The 23,616-nt window shown below is 39.4% G+C and overlaps 1 protein-coding gene across 4 annotated transcripts in view; it reads left to right on the forward strand.

Moving 5' to 3' along the window:
- The window catches only part of LOC107095406 (E3 ubiquitin-protein ligase HERC2), an 81,188-nt gene that overhangs the window by 11,104 nt on the left and 46,468 nt on the right, over positions 1-23,616 (forward strand). For 3 of the 4 annotated variants that reach the window (XM_015391487.1, XM_015391491.1, XM_015391488.1), the window contains 29 exons: positions 1,077-1,177; positions 3,365-3,506; positions 4,580-4,684; positions 4,777-4,948; positions 5,465-5,638; positions 6,614-6,802; positions 9,031-9,182; positions 9,466-9,623; positions 10,554-10,667; positions 10,752-11,003; positions 11,100-11,293; positions 11,383-11,583; positions 11,674-11,902; positions 13,154-13,278; positions 13,385-13,563; positions 13,646-13,830; positions 13,910-14,065; positions 14,150-14,335; positions 14,425-14,601; positions 15,651-15,754; positions 15,871-16,021; positions 18,327-18,541; positions 18,623-18,755; positions 19,499-19,626; positions 21,493-21,688; positions 21,769-21,902; positions 21,979-22,155; positions 22,249-22,385; positions 22,467-22,618. In XM_015391487.1, coding sequence (XP_015246973.1) covers positions 1,077-1,177; positions 3,365-3,506; positions 4,580-4,684; positions 4,777-4,948; positions 5,465-5,638; positions 6,614-6,802; positions 9,031-9,182; positions 9,466-9,623; positions 10,554-10,667; positions 10,752-11,003; positions 11,100-11,293; positions 11,383-11,583; positions 11,674-11,902; positions 13,154-13,278; positions 13,385-13,563; positions 13,646-13,830; positions 13,910-14,065; positions 14,150-14,335; positions 14,425-14,601; positions 15,651-15,754; positions 15,871-16,021; positions 18,327-18,541; positions 18,623-18,755; positions 19,499-19,626; positions 21,493-21,688; positions 21,769-21,902; positions 21,979-22,155; positions 22,249-22,385; positions 22,467-22,618 — 4,718 coding nt within the window. The remainder of the gene's footprint in view (positions 1-1,076; positions 1,178-3,364; positions 3,507-4,579; positions 4,685-4,776; positions 4,949-5,464; positions 5,639-6,613; positions 6,803-9,030; positions 9,183-9,465; positions 9,624-10,553; positions 10,668-10,751; positions 11,004-11,099; positions 11,294-11,382; positions 11,584-11,673; positions 11,903-13,153; positions 13,279-13,384; positions 13,564-13,645; positions 13,831-13,909; positions 14,066-14,149; positions 14,336-14,424; positions 14,602-15,650; positions 15,755-15,870; positions 16,022-18,326; positions 18,542-18,622; positions 18,756-19,498; positions 19,627-21,492; positions 21,689-21,768; positions 21,903-21,978; positions 22,156-22,248; positions 22,386-22,466; positions 22,619-23,616) is intronic. The other variant, XM_015391490.1, reaches the window with a different exon arrangement.

The raw sequence follows: 23,616 nt of genomic DNA on the forward strand, positions 1-23,616 counted from the left end.
TGGTTGAACTGTAAATTGCCTTGAGGTGACATGTTTTGTGAATTGGCGCTATATAAATAAACTGAAATGAATTGAATTTTATTTTATGGTACATTGGTTACAGGCTGAAGCTGGGCTGCCATCTCGTCTCCATGTCAGGCTGGGTTCATTTAAAATCCTATCCGATGGAAAATGTATTAAATGGATTAATTAGTTGAACAAGTTGGCCTGAATATGTTGTCATTTTCCTTTTAATTTAAAAATTCCCATTTTTTTAAAAACAGAACAATTCATAATTGCTTCAACAATGATATAATTTGTTATATTTTCACCCATGGAGGTCACTATTTTTAATCTGCACAAATCATGCTATATTGAGCAAGAGGTTAGGTCTTATTGGACTGAACCAATAGAGTAAAGGCTGATTTATAATCAGAAACCAGGTCATCTGCGTGTGTCGCAGTTAACACAGATATGGCTCCGCCCCTTCTGCAGACACTCTGCTGCACCTCTCCAGAATTGTAAGTGACCGCAGACAGAGCTGCAGACAGGAGGCCTCTGATTGGTCAAATCTACAACCTCTACACTATGGGTATTTCCTGTTTGGTAGCTTACCGGCTTGTTTTGTTTGTATGATGACCGCCATTGTGGAAAATGACTCGTGAAGATGGACCAGCTAGAAGAGCGAGGTGCGTGAGAATGCAGGGACCCTTTTTCCACCTGGATCCCCGTTCTTTTCCCACCTCATGTCCCTCCGTTGTCGCACAAATTTGCCCCCATTTCCTCACTGCCTCTGCTGTATCTAGACCCACAGCTAGCTGGTTATTGTCCCTCTTGCGCTGTGGCGTGGAATAACATAGGGCAGACCAAAAAAAAGCACTTGATGCTACTGGAAGAGTGGCCCTGATTTATTTCACTATTTCTTACGCTGAACCTCACAGTGAAGCAAAACTATTGTTCCCTGTTTTAAATCATATTTTAAAGGTGAGATTATTGAGCTCACTAACTTTATGAGTTGCTGTTAATCTGATCAGATTATGAGGATTTTATTTCCAGATTGTAATAAAATTAGCGCGCATTTCTCTTCTTTGTTCCAGCCAACGTCCTGCCAGCAAAGGCGTGGAAGGCCTGGCCAGAGTCGGCTCCAGGGCGGCGCTCTCTTTTGCCTTTGCCTTCCTTCGCCGGGCGTGGAGGTCAGGTAAGAACGCCTCAGGGACAGTGTTATTTTCTGCTTTTGTTAAAAAAATGTTTTTCTGTCACAAGGTGAAGAAGCTTTGCTTGGCAGCTGTTGATAAATGAATAATTACTGCAGAGTAAACATGCATGTTTGTAATGCTTTGCTCTGACCTCAACTTGCTGTTGCTGCTTGGTCACTGACTGGAGGGAGATGCTAAGATAAAGCCCACTTCTGCTTTTTGTAGATAATGTAGTTTATAAATAGTTTCTTGCTTTAAGAAGTTAGAAGTGAAATTAGTTGGATTCAAGCTGATTTATCTGTTTGAAGTTCTTGTCAAAACTTCCAAGCAAAAAGGAAAAATATACCACTGAATTTAGAGCAACTAAAGTTTTTTTTTATGTCTATATATAAACTCTCACATTTCTATATACTGTAGTTTTTTTCATCTTTCGCCTCTCTTGATGCCCCGACGATGTATTATTTAAAAAATATTTTATTGTTTTGATAAAAAAGGCCATTGATATGATCTTTAAAGGACTGAGTCAGAAGAATTATGCCAGCACTTTTTTTGGAGTTTTTACGGCACTAGTGGCTCATTTTTTCGACAGTAGGCTGAGAGGAGAGATGGAGGGACATGCAACAAGGGACTACAGGCATGATACGAACCTGCTAGCACCTTATTGCTGGATAGAATAGCTTCATTGGTCAGGAAAAACTGCTCTAAATATTAGTGGGATTCTAATTATGATTTTTTAACCTGGAGTAGTTATTGAACTGATTTAGTCTTTCATGTTCTTAAAAAAAAATTATTAAAAGCGCCAAATAAACCTAAGATTTAGTCCAGGGATGCGTTTTATAAACCTTTAAGCTAAACTATAAATACTCAGTGGATCATGGTTGTTTTTTGGCTAAAGTATTTTGTAGTTGGAGTTTTTGTCTTAAGTGATGATTGACTCAGCCGGATGGACTTAGGAAGGCTTCTACCTTCAGATAACAGTCCTCCTCCTCCTCCTCTCTCAGGCTGCCATGATTCAACCCCCCCATTCTCCCACACGGCATCATGCTTTAAGTGCTGCTTGTTCATTGATACAAAGAATCAACGAACCTTCATATTAAAAAAAAACTCCAAATTAACCTCTTAACATCCACCTCATTTTGGGTAATCCTCGCCTGTATTGCATACCCAAATGGAAAAGCAAAAAGCTTAGGAACTGTGCGCCCAAATTACATGTGTGAGACATTATTTGAAAGCTAACACCTAGTTTCTGAACAATAAAATTGGGTGAGTAAAACACCCAAGCTGGGTCACTTCAAACAGGACTCAAAGTTGTTGTTTTTTTTGTTCCTGAAAATAATGGGTCTTTTTTGAACAGCAGTTATAAAGACATGCTTGCTTGTCGGGGCTGCTTTGTCATCGTACATTTGGACATGCTGCTATATCTATGTTAATTGTGCTTTGGTGCTCGCTGTGTCCATAAAAGGAACTAGGTGGTTAAATTGTGGAGAATCTAAGCTTTCCAATGATGTCTATATCGGTAAACATTTTGGGTTTTGAGAGGTTAAGTCCCCCATTTAGTAAACATGATGAATTTCCTTGTTATCCTTTGAATAAGAAGCAGATTTAACCTCGGCTGCAGCCTTGATTCAAACATCTCTCTGTCAGCTTTGTGGGAAGAGATGCTGCATATTGTTTGATGTGCTGATGTGAAGCTGAGAGCTGCTCATCCGCAGGGACTGGGTGGGAACAAAGGGGTGGCCTCTTCTTCCTGTAACATGAGCAAAGCTCACCACACACACACACACACTCAGCTCATTTTAGGTGTAATCCTGGAATACGCTTCGAGAACAACTAAAGCTTTCCTAGTTCCTCACTAAACATCTATTTTTAGTTAAACTATTATAGGATTTTAAAAATACATGATCAAAGATACCTTTCGGATTATTAATAAATGCTGGATGCATGTTTAAATTCCACCCTTAGCTCAATGCTATAGGTAGTTTTTTTTTTTTTTTTTTTTAAAGCATATGTCGTTAAATCTTACAGAATTCTACAGAATATATTCATAATAGTGGCTTTATTGTGTTGAAATGCATTTTCACAGTCATTTTAAGAAAAAAATCTTTAATGCACGTTCAACAAGCTGTGCATTTTCATTTATCTATGTCTCCCTGGTGAACTGTATCACAAGATGTTTGCTGTTTCTGCAGGCGATGATGCGGATCTCTGCAGCGAGCTTCTCCAGGAGTCGCTGGACGCCCTGCGGGCTCTACCTGAAGCCACGCTGTTCGATGAGGGGACGGTGTCTTCTGTGTGGCTGGAAGTTGTCGAGAGGGCCACAAAATTCCTCAGGTATTCTTTTCACTGTTGTCTTTGCTGTTTTAACACATCTCTAACCTCAAGGCAACACGCCTCAGGTTTGCTAGATGTGGCATCTAAATGTCAATGATCCAACAGGTATTGTTTTAAAAAAAAAGGTATAGATCATATAAAGGATGTTAAAAGTTAGTAGAAAGTCGATTTTAGCTGAAACAGGACGTTACATGTGCACATGGTGGTGCTAGGGCTAATAAAAACAATAAGAGAGAGAAAAAAAGAAAGCAAATCAGCGTGTTAACTTAATATATTATAATAAAGGTCACTATGATTAGTGTAGATATCCAGCCCTCAATCTTTGCAGCCATTGTTTATTATTTTTTGGGAGGGTGTGGGATTTTTAAAGCCAGTATTAGTTTTACTAGGACATCAATTTTCAGGTGCAGTAATGTTTGTACTTGTTCTGAAGTCATGACTGCTAAATGCACTAAATGAATCGGAACATGCATGTATAACTGGATGATGATGATACAAGAAAAATGTGCTAAAACCAAACCAAAATAATCAACTGATGCATCAATCTGTCTCTAGATTACTGCAGTTAAAATTACTGACTGTTTACAATCAGAATTAAAAGTCTAGCAATCTGATTGACCAATCAGATTGCTAAATACAGCAGCTATATAGTATCTTCTCATTCTTCTAACTCTCTGGTTTTATTTTCTGGTCTGGGTTGCCGGGTTATATGTGTTGTTTTTTTATGGATCAGCTTTTATTGAGAAATATTTCTTTATTTTCTGTTCAGATTATTAAATTTTTTGTAGTGTATTATAGTGTAGTTAATTTAAACTCAACGTTAACATCTTCCACAAAGAAGATTGTTGCTGCAGGAGCAGAATAATGCAGGTTTATAGCTATGTTGCATTCAGTGAGCTAAACATGGTTGGATTTTTAAGAGGAACAAGATAGGTTAAGCTGGTATTTGTAAACTAATGCTGGGTATAGGAACTTTTGTATTCAAGTAGTTTTTTATACTTCTTTTTTTAGTTTTATTTTGACTTATCTAATTTACATGCAGGTATTAAATGTCTTGTTTATTCCTGGTTCAGTGACATACATGGAAGTGCCAGCACAAAAGGCAACATTCCCCTTCAGGACGAGCACCTTGCCCTGGCTATCCTTCTGGAGCTGGCTGTGCAGAGGGGGACTCTCAGGTGACTTCATTTTTCCTGGTTTTGAACAGCCTTTCATCTGCTCTGAGGAATGGCTTCCTCGTGTCTCACTTTGCTTTATTCGGCTCCTCCAGCCAGCTGCTGTCTGCTGTTCTGCTCTTGTTACGTCTGTGGGAAAACGGCACCAGAGAGATGGACAACGAGCGCTCCACCCAGGGAACCAGCGCTCCTCTGTTGCCTCTGCTGCAGCGCTTTCATAACATACACAGCAGCAAGGAGGAGCCTGTTCCTGAGGAGGATGCTGAGGTAGGAAGACATTTATTCATTTATTTGCCAAAGCAGAATTTAGACAAGAAGATCATTTTATTAAGCTGTTTGTTTGCCTGTTAGACATGAGAACCTAAGCTTTCTCATTAGAAAAGCACAAAGAAATGGGTTTATTTAACTAATCTGGACCTATCTAGTTTGATCGGCCCTGACTGGTTAATAAACGCTAAAAAATAACCTTTTTCTGAACATTAAATGCACCAAACTAAGCTCCACTATGCAACAGTACACTTTGTTCAGTGTAGACACTGTTACTGGGTGTAGAAGACTGAGCACTAGCTGTCTCTAAGAGAGTCTAAGAGAGAGAACGACAACAGATAACAGGAAGGCTAAATGGAGTGTAGAAAAAAACTCTTTATTTTTACTATCATGAAAAGGACTGTTTTAGATGTGTCGGTAACCTTTTTAGCTTTTAGAAGTTGGATTTAGGGTCGGTTGGTAACTGATCATGTAATCTGTGGACCAAGGTAACTCATCTCTGAATGTAATTTCTAGATCCTGACATCACCTCTCAGCCCCAACGAGAGCTTCCTGCGTTACCTGACCTTACCCCAGGACAATGACCTGGCTATTGATCTTCAGCAGACGGCTGTAGTGATCATGGCTCACCTGGACCGCCTGGCCTCTCCGTACAGCCCCCCACACTGTAACTCCCCCTCGTCACACAAGGTGAGGCATCAAGTCTCATTTAGGGGGAGATGTTTTGTTCTTTTGGAGCTGTTTTTTTTTTACTGTTGTACCCAGAATCCTAATGCTACGTTCACACCGCAACAGCAGAGGCAGCAGAAGCGGCTAATTTAGATGCAAAGTTAATGGTTGACGCACATCTTAGTGCAGCAAAATGTCCTGCAGCACATTTTGAGCAGCTGAAGCATCGCGTTATGAGCTTCAGAGATCTGACGCGCGACACGCTTCAGAAACAGCAGCTGCTGAAGTTGGAAAAGTTGAAGTTTTGCTGCTGGACGCGCCACATCAAAGAATCAGAGAAGCTGATCTGGGAGCTGGCAGGAAGACAGACACAGCACTGCTGATGCAGATCGCTATGATCACGCCTCTGAAACAGTTTATTAATGCCTAAATAATTTAAAATGTCAAAACCTGCGGGAGAAATATGTTTGATTTTATTATTCTGGTGCCTGCAGTTTGGATTATGGACGTGAAAAATGCTAACATCTACTTCCAGCCGCCGTGAACAGTAGTGGAAAATCACGAAGAGGCGACCGGGCCAGAGGCTGCTGTTGAACGAGATTCCTAGTGACAGAGCACTGCTGGTGTACGGGGGTCTAAGCGGCTCCGATATTGAAATATTTGAAGGCATAATCATAATCCTGATGAACTGACTGCTCAGATAAAGTTTTCAGGTGGACTTTCTAATTTAAAAACATATTAAAACTACTTTTTACCCACTGATCACAGCAAATATAGCTGCCATTGTTACAGGCAAAGAAAGGATAGGGTAGCTCCGCCCAACGCGCAGGAGACCGACTTTTTGACTGCGCAGTTAGAGCAGCAAAAGTGCTTCAGCCACGTGTCAGAACTAAACTTGTACAAGCATCAAAAATGAAGCAGCATGTGTGTTTTTGCTGCTTCTTCTGCTTGCAGTGTTAACGTTACATAATGCTGCATCTCACTTTTTTATTCCAGGGGACTTTGCAGGAGGTGATCGCCTGGGGCCTGTTGGGCTGGAAGCTGTATGCCAACGTCAATGGACCCATCCAGTGCAAAGCCCTGTCCAGCCTCGGGGTCATGCAGATTGTCTGTTCAGAAAAGGGCTTCCTTATTCTGTCCAGCAGTGGTGCTGTTTATACCCAAAACTACAAGAGCACAACTCTGGTCAGTTCTGCTGCTTTGAGGTTTTCTCTCGGTTTGTTGACGACTCTGTACATTTGCAGTCCTCACTTTGAAATGATGATACCATTAAAAAACTTTAAGGAGGTTTAAAAACAACAAATTCCAAGCAAGCTTATATTTTTACATTTTTGATTTTTGAAATTAGATCTGTTTAATATTATAAATAAGATCTCCAATATGTACATCTTGTATTTCTTTGAAGTTCCTTTGGCAAGTGTTACTTAGCCTACATGGCTAATAAAAGCCACTGAGTGAATTATATTTAGACACTCCAGCATTTGTTCTATCAGAACTGGTAACTATAATTGAAATTATTTGATTTCCAATCATAGACGCCACAATTGAAGGTGTATACTTTTGGAAGAAAAACAGTCTCACTGGAATCTGCCTTTTTTTTAACATCGAATTTTAAACACTGAATTTTTTTAACACCGAATTTTAAACACTGAATTTTTTTTAACACCGAATTTTAAACACTGAATTTTTTTAACACCGAATTTTAAACACTGAATTTTTTTTAGAAATTGAATTCCTTACACTCAATTTTTATCTGGTAAAAATTCACCAGAAGAAAATTCAGCTGCAAAAATTTAGCTGCAAAAATTCAGCTGCAAATATCTTGACCTTTTGGTAAAGTCAAGCCAAAATCCCAGCTAGTACGGCACCCCTGTCTGCCAAGGCTCTTGGTTTGATCCGGAAGAAGCTGCCGTTGGCAAAGCGGCCGCTGGCCGAAATGAAGAAGAAAAACAGTTTGCCGCCGGCCTCTTCTTCCAGGTCAAACCAAGAGCCTTGGCAGACAGGGGTGCCGTACTAGCTGTGATCGGCTCAGTTGTTTCACCCAGTCTGATAAGAGGAAAAACTCTAATAGCTGTCTGTTAGTCGCTAACTGACGTTTTGTAATTCTGTTTAACAAAAAAAAATTCCTCATTCATCCGGGAACAGCGCTGAGCGCAGCCGTTGTGTCATGTGACCAAATGAGCTAATTTCATTTGCTAGAAGCTGCTCAACTCTATCTATTCGGTGTTAAAAAATTCAGTGTTTAAAATTCGGTGTTTAAAAAAAGGCAGATTCCAATGAGACTGTTTTTCTTCCATATATACTCGCGTTATATGACTTATTATTTATTTTTACAAAATAACTCATATCGGTTTCATTCAAAGTGTTTCTGAAACTTGTCTTACTGACTTATGGTTTATTTTTGTGTTTTCTTTTTGCTTTATTTAATTTAATTAATAAATAATGCCATTTAGGTATATTTATATTAACAGAGCTACACTTTCAAGTTTTAGGATCATTGTCTATTTGGAAAGCGTAACTATCAAGTTAGAGAAGTTACAAAGGAATTAATATTTTCCTCTTCCTCTATTATTCTGCTTGCACTCATATTCTGGTTTTGAAGCCCAACAGAAAGTAATTTGCAGCTTAATAGCAAAGTCTTTGTACTATCTGACTGTATAAATGACACAACTAGTGGGATTAATTGATTTTTAAAATGATCCTCTGCCAATTTAATAATCAAATCACTGTAACTGGATCACACAGACTCTGAAATTTGCCATTGGTCAAAAAAACAACCAACTCAGTAATATAACCAAAGTTGTACATATTATTCATACATTTTTATTTTAAGATGAAGGTGAAAAAAAACTTCTTTTTGTCTGTGAATATTTTCTATCCAGAACCAATTAAGGGATGTAGTTTTAGCTTCATCTGTTCAGATTCTTAAAAAAAAAAAAATTATCAAGCACATTTTTCTATCAAAAAAGGTAATTAATGGCGTGCTTTGGTGGGACAGGGGTTAGCACACACGTCCCATGTATGAACGCCTCAGTCCTCGACGCAGCCGACCCGGGTTCCAATCCGACCTTTGGTCCTTTGCCACATGTCTCTCCCCCCTCATACCCCATTTCCTGTGAGCCTACTGTCCAAAAAAACAGCCACTAGTGCTGTAAAAACTCAGAAAAGATATGAATTAATAATAGTATTATTAATATTAATTTAAAAAAATCATCAACAGATCAATCGATTTATCAAAATAGTTGTCAGCTAAATTAGTCCACCATTTAGAAAAAAGTATCCAAACTGTTTTTTGTGTAGTTTCCTCAGGAAATGGGACAGTTTGGATAAACTTAAAACATTTTTACCTGTAGAGCTAATGACACATTGATTCACAGGATTTTGTACTTCCCAACTCCCCCCTCCCCTTCCAGGCTCCCATGCTAGTCCACTGTCTGAGCTCCAGAAAAATAGTGAAGATTGCTGCTCATCCTGACGGCCAGCACTACTTGGCCCTGTCGTCCAACGGCGAGGTGTTTTCCTGGGGCTGTGGGGATGGCGGCCGCCTCGGACACGGAGACACTACGTAAGCAGCAGCTAACATTCAACGAATGCTCTTTTAACTCGGTTGATTTTTCCACTTGTCTTTAAGTTAAAAACATTTTGCATGTGGCTGTTTGATGATAATCCATTGTTACGTGTGTCTTTGAATAGTGAGAGTATTGATGAAATCAGTGTTTCATCTATTTATAACAAGGTTTTCAAACAGAAAATGCTGCCTCTCAAGTTTTTAGTGGTTGTGGATATAAAAAAGAAAAACCTGAACAATGGCTAGGACTGAATGCATTTTTATGTCCTCTTTATTTTAGGTACCTAGAGGAGCCCACAATGATAGCTGCCTTTAATGGGAAACAGGCTGGAAAGCATGTGGTGCACATTGCTTGTGGGAGCACATACAGCGCTGCGATCACAGCCGATGGAGAGCTCTACACCTGGGGAAGAGGAAACTATGGCCGACTGGGTCATGGTAAGATCCAGATATACTACAACATAAAATAAAGCTTGATTTATCAAATAGAAAGACGATTATACTGAACCTTTATACTATATATTTATAATGACATCTATTTCCACTGTTTACTTCCATAAGTAGACTAATTGGTAAATAGTTTGCCCTCTGCAGGACAGCTAAAATCAAGCCAGAGCAAAAACTAATTTAAATCAATTGTAGATCTGTTTCCAACATTACAAATAATTTTGGGATTATAAACACTTTTATAAAGCTTTGTACTAGTGATGGGACACAATTAATATTTTTAATTGATTTAATTACACTCTTCGTAATGAATTAATTACAAGTAATCACTTTTTATTCTAAAACCAGCATGACAACATGAACAAACAAAAACCTTTTTTTGCTCCTCTGTTATTAAATGATCATATGAGCACAGCAACACATTTATTTCTTGTATTTAATTGATGTATTTAGATTACTCAACCATCAGATTGGTTGAACATTGTAATCACTTTGCTTTATCAAGAAACGGCTGATATTTTATGCAACTTCTTTGAAAAACTACTTCTATAAAAATGTTAAGATGATAAAGCATAAAGCATTGCTTAAATGCAACATTAAGTGCAATTAAAAGATTTACCTCTGAGGCCACTGTTTCTCTGTAAGCAGTTTAAAACACAATTAATCCATGTTCCTGCTCCTAAGTGTTAGCACTATTCAGATATCACTTATTATGAAAATGCAGATGCACTTATATGTCCATACCATATGGAGGTATTCAGTTTTGAGCCATAATTTTTAAGCTTAAATATCGAGTTACGCAGCGAGTACAAAGGTTCCCAGCTTGAGAGTTTAGTAGGTATATAAGAAAAGGCAAATAACTGCATTGATCTTCATTAACATGTTAAAATGTTTATTGCCTTGGTTGCGTTTTGTTTTTAGGCTCCAGTGAGGACCAGACCACACCCATGTTAGTGACCGCTCTGAAAGGACATAAGGTCGTGGATGTGGCGTGTGGAAGCGGGGACGCCCAAACTCTTGCCGTGACTGAAAATGGTCAGAATACGAGATTCTCCTTTTAGTCCTTTGTTCATATTTGCTTCCCTGTTTAAGTTCACCCTTTTTACTGTGTCTCTACAGGCCAGGTTTGGTCCTGGGGAGATGGAGATTACGGTAAACTGGGCCGAGGAGGCAGCGACGGCTGCAAGACCCCAAAGCTGGTGGAGAAGCTGCAGGATCTGGATATAGTGAAAGTGTGCTGCGGCAGTCAGTTTTCAGTAGCCCTAACTAAAGATGGCCAGGTGTACACCTGGGGGAAGGGAGACAACCAGCGCCTCGGTCATGGCACAGATGAACATGTCCGCTACCCAAAGCTGCTCGACAGTCTTCAGGGTGAGGATCTGGTGGGAGGGGAAAGGTCTCCAGGAGGTTTCAGAAAGCAGCTGTTTATGTTTATGCATGCATTTGTTTATTTATTTTTTTAATCAGGGAAGAAAGTAGTGGATATTGCTGTTGGGTCGACGCACTGCCTAGCCCTGACTGATGATGGCGAGGTGCACAGCTGGGGCAGCAACGATAAGCTCCAACACTTTGATACTCTTTTCTCTAACAAGAAGCAGCCCAAAGCTCTCCCAGGGCTAAACTCTAAGCACATTGTGGGAATTTCCTGTGGTCCAGGACAGGTAAGATAAACGCCTCATTCTGGTTGGAGTTTATTTGTAATGGTAAAAACAAAGCTAGTTTAATCTTGGTTTGCTGCTTTTTATTTCAGAGCTTCGCCTGGTCCTCCTGCTCAGAGTGGTCCGTTGGGCAGCGCGTGCCGTTTGTGGTAGATGTTTGCTCTATGACTTTCGAGCAGTTGGACCTGCTCCTGCGACAGGTTAGCGAGGGCATGGATGGCAGCTCGGACTGGCCTCCGCCTCAAGAGAAAGAGTGTATGGTAGTGGCCACTCTAAACCTGCTCAGACTCCAGGTGTGCGACAGCGTCTGTACAGTTTAACCCATTGGTGTTTGGTCTGTAAATGACTGCTTTAGCCTCAATCATTGCGTTTGTTTTCCGCAGCTCCATGCGGCCATCAGTAACCAGATGGACCCAGAGGAGCTGGGGCTGGGGCTTGGCAGCGTGCTACTGAACAACCTGAAACAAACAGTGGTGGTGCTAGCTAGCAATGCAGGGGTGCTCCACTCGGTGCAAGCTGCTGCCCAAGCTGTCCTGCAGAGCGGTTGGTCAGTGCTGCTGCCTACGGCCGAGGAGAGGGCCAGAGCGCTGTCCTCTCTGCTACCTAATGCTGGTGAGTGCAAAACATAAGCTCTACCCTAGGACCATTCATTAATTTTATTCCTCAATTAAATGTCAGTTTTTGGTTTGACATCACAAATTCGAGATAAAACAAACAAAGAGTTTAATTTCAAGAAAAACCATCCTTTAGAAAGAAAACCTTTATGATGACATTTTAAATGAAAGAACTGTTTAGGAGCGCTGTCTGTCTGTGGGTGTGAATCACTGAGCTGAGTTTCCATTTCTGCATAGACAGCTGGGTGTAGAGAAGTATTAGTGCAAGATGGAGCTTAAACACCAGTATATAGAAACTCAGAGACCTGCGGCAAATTTTTAAAGATTAAAAGAAAGAGAAAAACTTTTTTTACAGTAAATCTAGACTTGCACAAAAAGTAAACTAAGTAATTTTTTTTGGAATAAGGGTTTATGAACTTGATTTGAAGTAGGTAAGTATAATGATGAATCAATGAATGAGGATTTTTGCACTTAATATAACAAAAAGTTAATTATTGCAATTCAATTGCAGTCTACATAATTATCTTAATTTAAAGCCCCAAATGATCATTTCAATGGCAGATCATTTTATTTCCATCCACAAATGTAGGTTAATGCACTTATTTCTAGAAATATTTTCACTTTTTTTAAATCAATTTTTGCAACTAAACAAAACAAAAAGAGTCTAAATTTGGATAACATTATTCAATTCAATTCAGTTTATTTCTATAGCGCCAATTCACAACATTCATCTCAAGGCACTTTACAGTTCAACCAGATCATACAGTCAAATTGATTTAAAGTTTTCTATCTAAGGAAAACCAGTTGATTGCATCGACTCATTGACTCTAATGCAATCCCTCACACTAAGCATGCTTGTAGCGACAGTGGAGAGGAAAAACTCCCTTTTAACAGGAAGAAACCTCCAGCAGAACCAGGCTCGGTGTGAGCGGCCATCTGCTGAGGCCGACTGGGGTTCAAGGAGACAGAAGCAGAGATACAAAAAGCAGCTGTAAAAGGCGGCCCCGCCCAGGAAACACACAGCCAGGCAGACTAGCTCAGAGCCAACTCCCATTATAAATATATTATATATTATATTCGACCAGGACACCCTTTCCTTAAACATGAACTTATGTCTTCTTTTGTTTTTGTTTTACCCTCATGTAACCAGAACAGAACAATGAAAGGTTTTTCACTTGGTGTGTTTAAATTTGATATAAAGAAGACATATGTTGGAGTTTTAAGTTTCTCATTTATTTGCTTCATCCAGCTTCTGGAAATGAGATGAGTGTGAGTCCTGGACGGCGCTTCATGATCGACCTGTTGGTCAGCAGCCTGATGGCCGACGGAGGGCTGGAATCTGCTCTGAATGCAGCCATCACAGCTGAGATACAGGTCAGTGCTACCTAACAACCTGATGAACCCTTGCCTTGAATTGTTCATTTAATGGTTCAAGTCGACTCGATGGGGAAACATTTTTCTCCGGTCGTTGTGTTTGCAGGATATTGAGGCAAAGAAAGAGGCTCAGAAAGAGAAGGAGATTGACGAGCAGGAGGCTAACGCCTCCACCATGCACCGCTGTCGTACCGTGCTCGACAAAGACCTCATCAACACAGGCATCTATGAGTCAACAGGAAAACAAAGTCTGCCCTTAGTACAGCTAGTGCAGCAGCTTCTGAGGTAACGTCCGTTGGCCCACATCTACTACATCAGAACCATTTTATTGTCCCTTAAGTCAACTTCCATGTTTGAAATTCTACAGGAACATCGCTTCACAGACCATAGCAAGACTGAAAGACGTTGCTAGGCGTATCTCCAATTACTTAGAAGCAGAACATGTCAGCAAGGAGCGATCTGCCTCCCTGGATCTGCTCCTGCGCTTCCAGAGGCTGCTGGTCAGCAAGCTGTACCTGGGCGTCACCGACACGGAGCACGTCAACGGATACAGTAAGCCGCTCAGCTCGGATCGGATCACAGCTGTTCCTCACCGGTTCAGTTTGAGCAGCTTTTGTTTTCTTTGTTGCAGATCCCGAGCTTCTGGGTGTTGGCTCCTTGTTAAAAAAGTACATCGCCCTGTTGTGTACTCACATTGGAGATATCCTCCCTGTTGCAACAAGCATTGCGTCTACGGGTCGCCGACATTTTGCTGAAGTTTCTCGGGTTATTGAAGGAGATCTAACCGGTAGATTCCTTTGCTCTCTGTTAATTTAAAATCATATTTGAATGTGGTGCTTAAAAACGTTTCTGTCATTATCTGGTTTATCAGGAGTCCTTCTTCCTGAGCTGGTGGTGTCCATCATCCTCCTCCTCACCATCGATGCTGGTCTTATGCAAGAGACTGGTGCTATCCCTCTGCTGGCCGGACTTCTGGAACACTTGGACCGTTTCAATCACATGGCTCCAGGACATGAGAGGGACGATAATGAGGATTTGGCATGGCCGGGCATTATGGGTAAACGCCTTTTTAGATAGAACACTGTTTTTTTTTGTTTTTATTGTTGTTGTTTTTTTTAAGGCATTTAACATTTTCTTTTTTTTAAGGATCCTTCTTCACCGGACAAAGTTCCAAGAACAATGAAGAGGTTTCACTGATCCGTAAGGCTGACCTGGAGAACCATAACAAAGATGGCGGCTTCTGGACAGTCATTGATGGGAAGGTTTATGACATTAAAGACTTCCAGGCTCAGTCCCAGTCTCTGACAGGGAACAGTGTGTTAGGTAAGCTTAAATATCTTCATTTAAATTTAATGATTTTATTAACTGAAAAATCTATATATTTTACACTGCAAAAAAAATAAATAAATAAATAAACGTGTTTAACTTTTCTTGAAAATGTTTTATTTAAATTTTGCATATTGCCACTGTTGGACAGGGGGAAAAACAAAACAATTGTACAAAAAAGTATTAAATGACTGGTAGGCATGGACCAGGTATACCTCGGTATGAAAAAGCATGTTTTTAAAGCACTCAAGTTTTCAGTCATATGTTTTTGCAGTATCAGTGTTTTTTTTTGTTTTGTTTTTTATTTACAAATATTTCTCACTTTCTGTGAATAAAAAAAAAATTTACAAATACATTTTATTTAAAATATGTATTTTCTTTCAGGTTCAGAAGATTTGATAATTGTGGAATGTTAATTTAACAAACGTTTCTTTTTAGATTATTCAAAATGAAACATGATTGATTGCTCAACCCCTAAAATAATGAACACCTGCAGCCCTAGTTCATATCTGAGGCCCCTAAGCTGCTATCACATTAAAGTTCATAGATCTGTGTCATATATGTGTTTGAAAACAGTTGATTTAAAATGCAGTAAAATGACACACTGCATCTTAGCAGTCTTATTAGGTAGTTACTGCAGGTTGGCCTAAATGCAAACCACTTAAAAGAAATGTGGAAAATCCGTTTAGGGCAGTATTAAATGCATTAAACTTGTAATTCTAATTTTTCCAATAATAACCCTACTTATTTTCCTTATATATTCATGTGTATTTGTTTATTTTTCTGTCACTATCTTTATTCTTATTTCTTACCATCTTTTTTGGCTTTTTTTTTTTTACTCTATATCTCTATATTTTTATATCTTTATCAGTCCCTCTTCCTGTTTTTATTTACATAGTTACTAATCTAAGTCTTGTAGCCAGGGGGATCATTTGGAACTGAGACCCCAGTCATCCCTAACCTCCTCATGTGATCAAATGTTACTTCAGTTCCATGTATTTCATTTATCCTGAGGTGCTGACAGCAAAGGTTTGATTCTTTTACAGCTCAGTTTGCCGGCGAGGACCCTGTGGTTGCATTGGAAGCTGCCTTACAGTTTGAGGACACCAGAGAATCCATGCAGGCTTTCTGTGTTGGCCAGTACATGGAGGTACTCGATGTGTTATATATATATATATATATAAAAAAAAAAAATACTTCAGCCTTTTATTTTGTTGGTGTTTGTCTTTTATTTTGAAATTGGATATTTTTTGTAACTATTCCTAGCCAAACCAGGAGACCGTGACCACGCCAGACCTCAGCAGTCTGTCTTCACCGCTGATCGACACTGAGAGGAATCTGGGTTTGCTGTTGGGTCTGCACGCCTCATATTTGGCCAAAAGCACCCCGTTGTCCCCTATGGAGATTGAATGTGCCAGTAGGTTGAAGGAATTATTTTTTTTTTTTATTCCTTTTATTCCTTTTATTCCTATTTTTATTTTAGTCCTGTCTGAATGTACATTTCAGCCATCAGACCCACATGTTATCCTTAGATTAAAAAAAGAAAATAAAAGGCTAGGCTAGAATGATCATGACCAAACCAGGACATTTCAGAGCTTAGGCTTGTCACAAGACTTGAATATTGAATCTTTTAGTCCAACAGCTCCACCACCGAGCTGGCTAATATTTGTAACGGGTCAGCTGGACAGTTAGGATAAACTCTTTATTATTAAGATTGCGCCACTTTTCCAAATGCACAAAAACAATGTATACATTATCCTATGTGAGGCTTTCAAACCTATAAACACAGGACTACTTCAAATCCATCATACTGAGGGCTTTTTTTTTTTCAGTCAGCATTACTGGTGTGCTGGAATAATACGTTTTAATAATAAGTTTGTCCACCCTAAGTTGCATTAAGTCGAGTTGAACAAATATTGGAAAAGCTTCTCTATGTTAAACCTTGGATAAGATGTTTTGAATGTGCTGGATCCTGTCTGTTATAACAGGGTTTCCGCAAGTCATTAAAAGTCATTGAATTATTTTTTTAATTAGGGCCTTAATTGGCATTAAAATAAATTACATGTGATTATCGTGGCATTTAAAATGCTTTAATAAAAAAAAGTTTAGAAAAACAAGATATATTATATCTGATATAATATACCAGCTAGTATAATATACCAACTGCTTTCAGTTGATCGTAAAGTTGTATGTTCGGAAAAGAAGCCCGAGGCGTAGAAAAAAACTAGAAATTGGGAAAATGCAAATTTCAACAAAAGTGGCTGGAAAACAAGGAATTTGGGACATGGCTGCAGCCTGTCGATCGTAAAGATGAAAAAGGATTTTGTCGGTTTTATATGCGTGTTTGTATGTATGTATGTGTATATGTATATATATATATACATTACACACACACACACACCAGTCATGGGGACTTGTTGATGGCATTAAAATTATTTTTAAGAGCATAAAAAGAGCATTAAAAAACATTAAATTAGAGTTACTCGTTCCTGTATAAACTCTGTATAAGATCAGCAGATTACCATCGTTCTTCAAATCCATTAGTTTGCTGAATATGACATTAATCCCAAACATACAGACTGTAGAGTGACTTCAGCTCAAACCCCTTTTAAAGTTGTGGCCTTGTCCAAATTCCAGCCAGAATTGTTTCAGAAGCTTGCTGATCAGATTAAAAACTGTTTGGCTTCTCTGAACCTTTTTTTTAACTAGTGCTGTTTTATGCATATAAAGGGGAATCCAATCTGAAGCAGCTTTGGGAAATAAAACAATATCAATAGAAAATATGTCTGATGAATAGTTTCACTGAACTCTGATTCACAACCACACAGCATTCTGGGAGATGTAGGCAAAGGAAAGGACTTGGCCCCACAAACTGTAACGGGAAAGTTAAGAAGGCTGACCTCTTTTAGAAGGTCAAAGGTTATGTTTAACATAGGTTACGGCAACAACTTCAATTCAGCCTTTTTCCTTTGGCTCTTATTTCAAATAGGAGGGGAAAATAATGGTTATCCACATCGACTGAGAGGAAAGTCTATGATATATTTTTATATTTTTCTCCCATATGTTTAAAGCTACAGTGTGTAATATTTACAGGGATATACAGTCAGAAATGTAATATATTATACATAACTATGTTATTTATCATCATCTACGAGCTCAGCCTCTTAACCTTAATATTTGCGTTGCCTTAGAATTCGTTATTTATAATTACATAGGAGTGGGTCTCGCAGCCATGGAGGCAGACATCTTTGCGCTACGGCAGCGCAGAGCCAACAAACTAGCGATTGCGAGATCGCCCATTACGCTCGAAAGTAACTACGGCAAGTTGAGAGAGATGAACTGAGACGGTACTGAACACACAGACTAATGAAATACTATCTGTAAAATTATCTATGTAAACAAACCTCATCACTTGAGAAGGTAGGTGATGCGGACGTCGTGGAAGACATTTTGTCCCGTAACGCTCGCCGTACTGTTGGGGGGGAGAAGCGGTGGGGGGGAGATGTTCATGTTGCTGCGGTCTGCAGTCTGGACGTTAGATGTCGCTGAAAATTACACACTGTAGCTTTAAGTTGTGATTCCAGTTCCTGTTTTTCAAATAAAGTTGGATTTTGTATCATTTCTCCCCTAAAAATGAACAGTTAAAAAAATTAACGTAACATGATCTGTGTTCTTCTGTAACAGTCTGAATGTATAATATTTTTTACCCTCCCTGTGCACAGAATGGCTCCAGTCCTCCATATTCTCCGGCGGACTTCAGACCAGTCAGATCCACTACAACTACAACGAAGAGAAGGACGAAGACCACTGCAGCTCCCTGGGGACCACCACTGCAGACAAGGCCAAACTTTACTCCCGCAGGATAACCCTCAGCGACCACGCACAGCCTTTTCTCCAGGCTATCGCCGACAACAACACTCAGGACCACACTGTGAAGGTAGAGTAAATAAAAAAATTATCCCAGTGAGCAGAAATGAATCCCAGGGTTGATCTTTTTTCTGTTTCTATCGTACTGTAGGACTTTTTGTGCCAAATAGAGCGTTGCTGTAAGCAGTACCATCTCATCACACCCATCACCTTCCCGCCTGAGCATCCAGTGGAGGAAGTTGGCCGTCTGCTGCTCTGCTGCTTGCTCAAACACCAGGACCTTGGTAATAAACCGGGGGGGGACACACTTTTTACAGAGGAGCATTTTTTTTATATATATATAATGCAAATTTTAAGTTTTTGTTTCATAGAGCATACAACAGATATGTTAATATGCCACACCAACCTTTCCAAGTCTACTTTACAGTTAGCCTGTTGAGAAAGGCATTCCATGTACTATCATAGTGATGCATTTTACGTAGGAGGTTGTATGTCACTTTCTCATATGAGGCCAGTTTAACCATAGTTGTCCTCCATTCATCATAAGGAGGAGGGTTCTTTTTCATCCAGTATCTTAGTAGGAACCTTTTTGCCATAGTCAGAGCCAGAACAAGCCACCTCTTGTCAAAAGGTGAGAAGTGTGAGTCTGGGGGTTCTACCGTGGAGCCTAAAACTGCAAGCTTGGCAGTGATATTAAAGCTTCTTTCCAGTACTTCGAAAATTACTTCCATAATATTCTTCCACCAATTTTGAAGAGCAGAGCAGGTCCAGAGAATATGAAGAATAGATGCTCCCTCCTCGTTGCATCTCCAGCAAGTGTCTTTGGGAATCAAATTCCATTTATGAAGTTGTTGAGGGGTTCTGTGCCATCTGTGAATGATTTGAGGAACTATTTTTTCTATTATTTTTCTCTCAGAAATGTATATTTTGTTGCTTTATTTTATACCAAGAAGTTAACATGGGTAAACAAAGTTGGAATCAGCTTGCATTTGTGCAGCAATTGAATTTAAACCCTCTTCTGCCACAGGTCACATCGCTCTCTCACTTGTTAGCCCATGTGCCTTGGGGGTGGACCAGGGAAAACAGAGGTCACTCCCTAAATCCATGATAGATGTCTGCCGGATGGTCTATCAGGCAAAATGTTCATTAATTAAGGTATGACTCCCCTCCAGACATGTGTTTTAAAATAAATTATAATGAACCTTCTGAATTATTTATTATGTGTAGAATATCCAAAAAATATTAATATCTCTATTTTTTGTCTAAAAAATGTTGCCACATTACAACTAAACATTAGCTACGTTTAAATGTGCAAATTTTCCCCAAACCAATCAAAACCTTGGTTCGGAAATTCATAATAGCTATTTACATGGACACTAAATAAAATGATCTGATCATGACATATGTATACATGTTTAAGAGCATTCAATAGGATTTCACTAGCATCACTTTTTACTCTTTGCACACACACCCAGTATTGAAACTCATGTCATGGGTGTTGTTATTGTAAATATACACAAAATACTTTATTTACTAACAAACTGAGCAAAAACAACTGAAAACTGACTGAAAAGTCATATACTGATATGATGTTGCTTTAATGAGAAGAATAGGCAATAGCCACTAAGACCTGGAGGCTATTGCCAATGATGGATGTTCAAAAATGCTCTGGAGACCTGATAAAAACTTAGCAGGAAGTTTGAACTGCAGTAATGCCTATAAAAAAAATTTTAAACACCACCCCTTGTATTCTGCCTCATTTTGGAAAAGTAGTTTCTGTCCTAGTTGTTGTCCCATGCAGAAATAAACTGCAACATTAAGTTTCAGGGTTTTTTTTAAAAAGTTTTTTTTTTATTTTACATAATAAAACAAAAGAATATATTATATGGAAATAAATAAAATCATGCAAAAGTGGGGGGTAGAAACCTAAACAGCCTTATTGTCAAGAGCCACAGATCAATATTACAGTACACGTTGGCAAAAGGAAATCTTATCTTTTTCATGTTGAAAGAAATGCCACTTTTGATTGTATTATCTGAAAGAAAATTAGGTTACAGTCAGGGTAAACCTTTTATGAATTTTTCCTCAACAGTATCCAAGAGGTCCATGGTAACTTTGGAGGAAGTATACAGATCTACTAGCCTGACGTAGTCCTACTCAATTCTAGTCAGAATATGAGTCTGATACTGCTCCATAGAGCTGTGATTATGGGGCGTGTTTCGAACGAACCAGGAAAAAAAATGCCTCTGCACTCAATTGGATAGACCTACAACCAATAAGAGCAACGGAGTGCGTGACGTATGTTAAACGACTCATAGTTGTTGTCAACAAAAATCAAAGCGTGCAGTTGCACGCCTTTAATAAGAAGATGAGCCTTGATCGCGTTTCTCTGTTCCTCTTTTAAAATTAATTTGCTGTCGATATCTTCTAGAACAGACCTAATAGCAGAATCTACTCACCTAAACTCTCCAGCGGCAGCCATTGTTGTTGTCACCCAAGCGCGCTTTGGTGACGTGGTTGATTACGTTACTGTTGATCATCTGTCCATCATCGTATAAAGCCCGCCCTGACAATTTGATTGGCCCGCCAGATATTGTGCGAGCAGCTACTATTGAGCAATGCCAGACCGAACTTCCTGACCTCAAACGTTGTGGGCGGGACTAAGTTCGGAATGGCACCCAGGCTACAGATCTACTGCTTGGGTGGGGGAATATCTGTAGATAGAACTACTTATGTGAGCTTCATAAATCTGGTCATCAGTTTAATCAGAAAAGTTATTATTTAATCAATCTCCCTTCATTCAAATAGCTTTAGCTAATTTCTGTCCGTTCATCATCATCATTATTCCAAAAAAAGTAATAAAAAAACAAACCACTAGACTTTGTTTCTATTAATTAAATCCATTAATTATCAAAACTGAACATTATGTTCATGTTTGTAGAATGGAAAAAATGTGTAAAAGTTCAAGGGGTGTGAATACTTAAATCACTTAAGAACAAACCTGTTAAATCTATTTTGCAGACTCATCAGGAACAAGGCCGCTCATATAAGGAAGTGTGCGCACCGGTCATCGAGCGCCTGAGATTTTTATTCAATGAGCTGCGACCGGCGGTGAGCAACGATCTGTCCATCGTGTCCAAGCTGAAGCTGCTGAGCTCTCAGCCACGATGGAGGAGGATCGCTCAGAAACTAATTAGGGACCGAAGGAAAAAAAGAGGTGGGATTTCCCTCGCAATACTGCAAGTGTAATAGTGTTGGATGTTTGCTATAAAAGCCTTTGCAATTCTCCCATTTTAGTGCCTAAAAAATCAGAGTCTGCCGACGTAGAAGAGCCAAAGCTGGAGAATGAGGGGACCAATGAAGAAGAGCATAATGTCCACATTAGCCCCACTACTGCAGACAGGAAATCACCCACTGGAAAAACATCTAAGGTAGGTTTAAGACATAATTTGTTTAATGAATTGGTGGGTGAACTCTCTTCCCCTAAAAGAAGATCTGATTCCTCAGCAGGACAAGTGGCAGCCGATTTTAAACACGGTGGCAAACGTCCAGAGGTACCGGTGGCTCAAACACAGTGTTCCGGGTGTGTTTTCTCAGTCCAGCCTTATGGGCACCATTGTGGAGTTTGCACTTAAAGAGGAGCCTCTGGATGTGGAAAAAATGAGGAAGTGTCTCCTAAAGCAGGTGAGATTGAATGGGACATGTTTTAGTGTCCTTATTAACCACAATGTTATGACTGATCAAAAAGGATGACACATTATCTCCATTTGATCCCAGCTGGAGAGGGCCGAGGTAAGATTGGAGGGCATTGACACCATGCTGAAGTTGGCCTCCAAGAGCTTCCTGCTGCCATCTGTGCAGTATGCAATGCTCTGTGGCTGGCAAAGGGTCATACCTGAAGGGACCAACATTGGGTAGGTTAACCTTTTTAAAGTCCTTGCATAAATAAAGGTATCTTCCCATTAAATTTGGAGTGTGCTAACTTTTCTTTTCAGGGAGCCACTGTCGGACTGCCTTAAACATGTCGATCTAATCCCTCCTTTCAATCGGATGCTGCTGGAGGTAACGTTTGGGAAGTTGTATTCCTGGGCGATCCAAAATGTTCGCAACATCCTGCTGGAGGCAAGCGCCCGGTTCAAAGAACTAGGTGAGCGCAGAGCAAAATGTCCCCTTTAATGCACGGATCGTCGCCTAAAGTTAGAAATGCTCAGGAGGTGTTTAAAACAGTACAAATTTTCCCACAAATTATTGTTGGATTTCCCTAATAACTGAGTGCTTCCACTTTACTGACACCAGGAGGCATGTAAAGTCCGCTGGTATGTTAGTGACATACCCTGCCTTTAAATTATATCTTTTTATTTGTGTTCATCTTTTTTTTTTTTTTTATGCAGTTATCCTGTTATGTTATATTTGTAAATGTATCTAAAACATTCCGTTAAATCAGTTCCTATTTGATACAGCTGACACAATACATTTGTAAAATATGATGTGCTTTTTAGTCAGTATATTTGCAAAAAGATCCAGCAATGTTATGGAAAGATCCTCTTAATGCAAGAGAAAACCAAAGAAAATGGTCAATTATCATCAATCAATTTATAAGATCATTTAACTTTAAAGTTGTTCGGAAGTCGTATTTAAATGTCAAATCATTCAGGTTTAAACATGTATATAAATGTACTCTTATCAGACCATATTGTCCTAAAAGTTAGAAAAGTTCTATTTAAAAAAAAAAAAATTCTGTCTTAAAATCTGTGGGATTTTTTTTCACTATCTTCTGCAGTCCAGTTAGTTATACGTCAGCCTGGATGCCTAAATTTGGCCATTTATAAATCAACCGTCATCTGTCAATCAAATTTTTTTGGTCATATTATCGCACCATATATGTCGCAGCTAATATATTTAACGGTTGAAATAAGAAATAAGAAGAAATTATTATTTACTTTATCATTGAGTTTCGTCCCAGTGTTCACGGGGATGGACGTCTGTGTCTTCAGCAGGCGTAGAGCTAACAGAACTGGCAGCGTTGAGAGGCAAGGGCTCAAACATGTACGGCTGGAAGCCTTCTACACCAAACCAAGCTTCTGCCGCTCTGGCGTCCTCTTCCACAACATCTTCGGCCCCCCTTTCCTCCTCTAAATGAAAAAT

This window comes from Cyprinodon variegatus, unplaced genomic scaffold (assembly GCF_000732505.1).
Source record: "Cyprinodon variegatus isolate N-32 unplaced genomic scaffold, C_variegatus-1.0 Scaffold544, whole genome shotgun sequence".
In the NCBI taxonomy this organism is placed as follows: domain Eukaryota; kingdom Metazoa; phylum Chordata; class Actinopteri; order Cyprinodontiformes; family Cyprinodontidae; genus Cyprinodon; species Cyprinodon variegatus.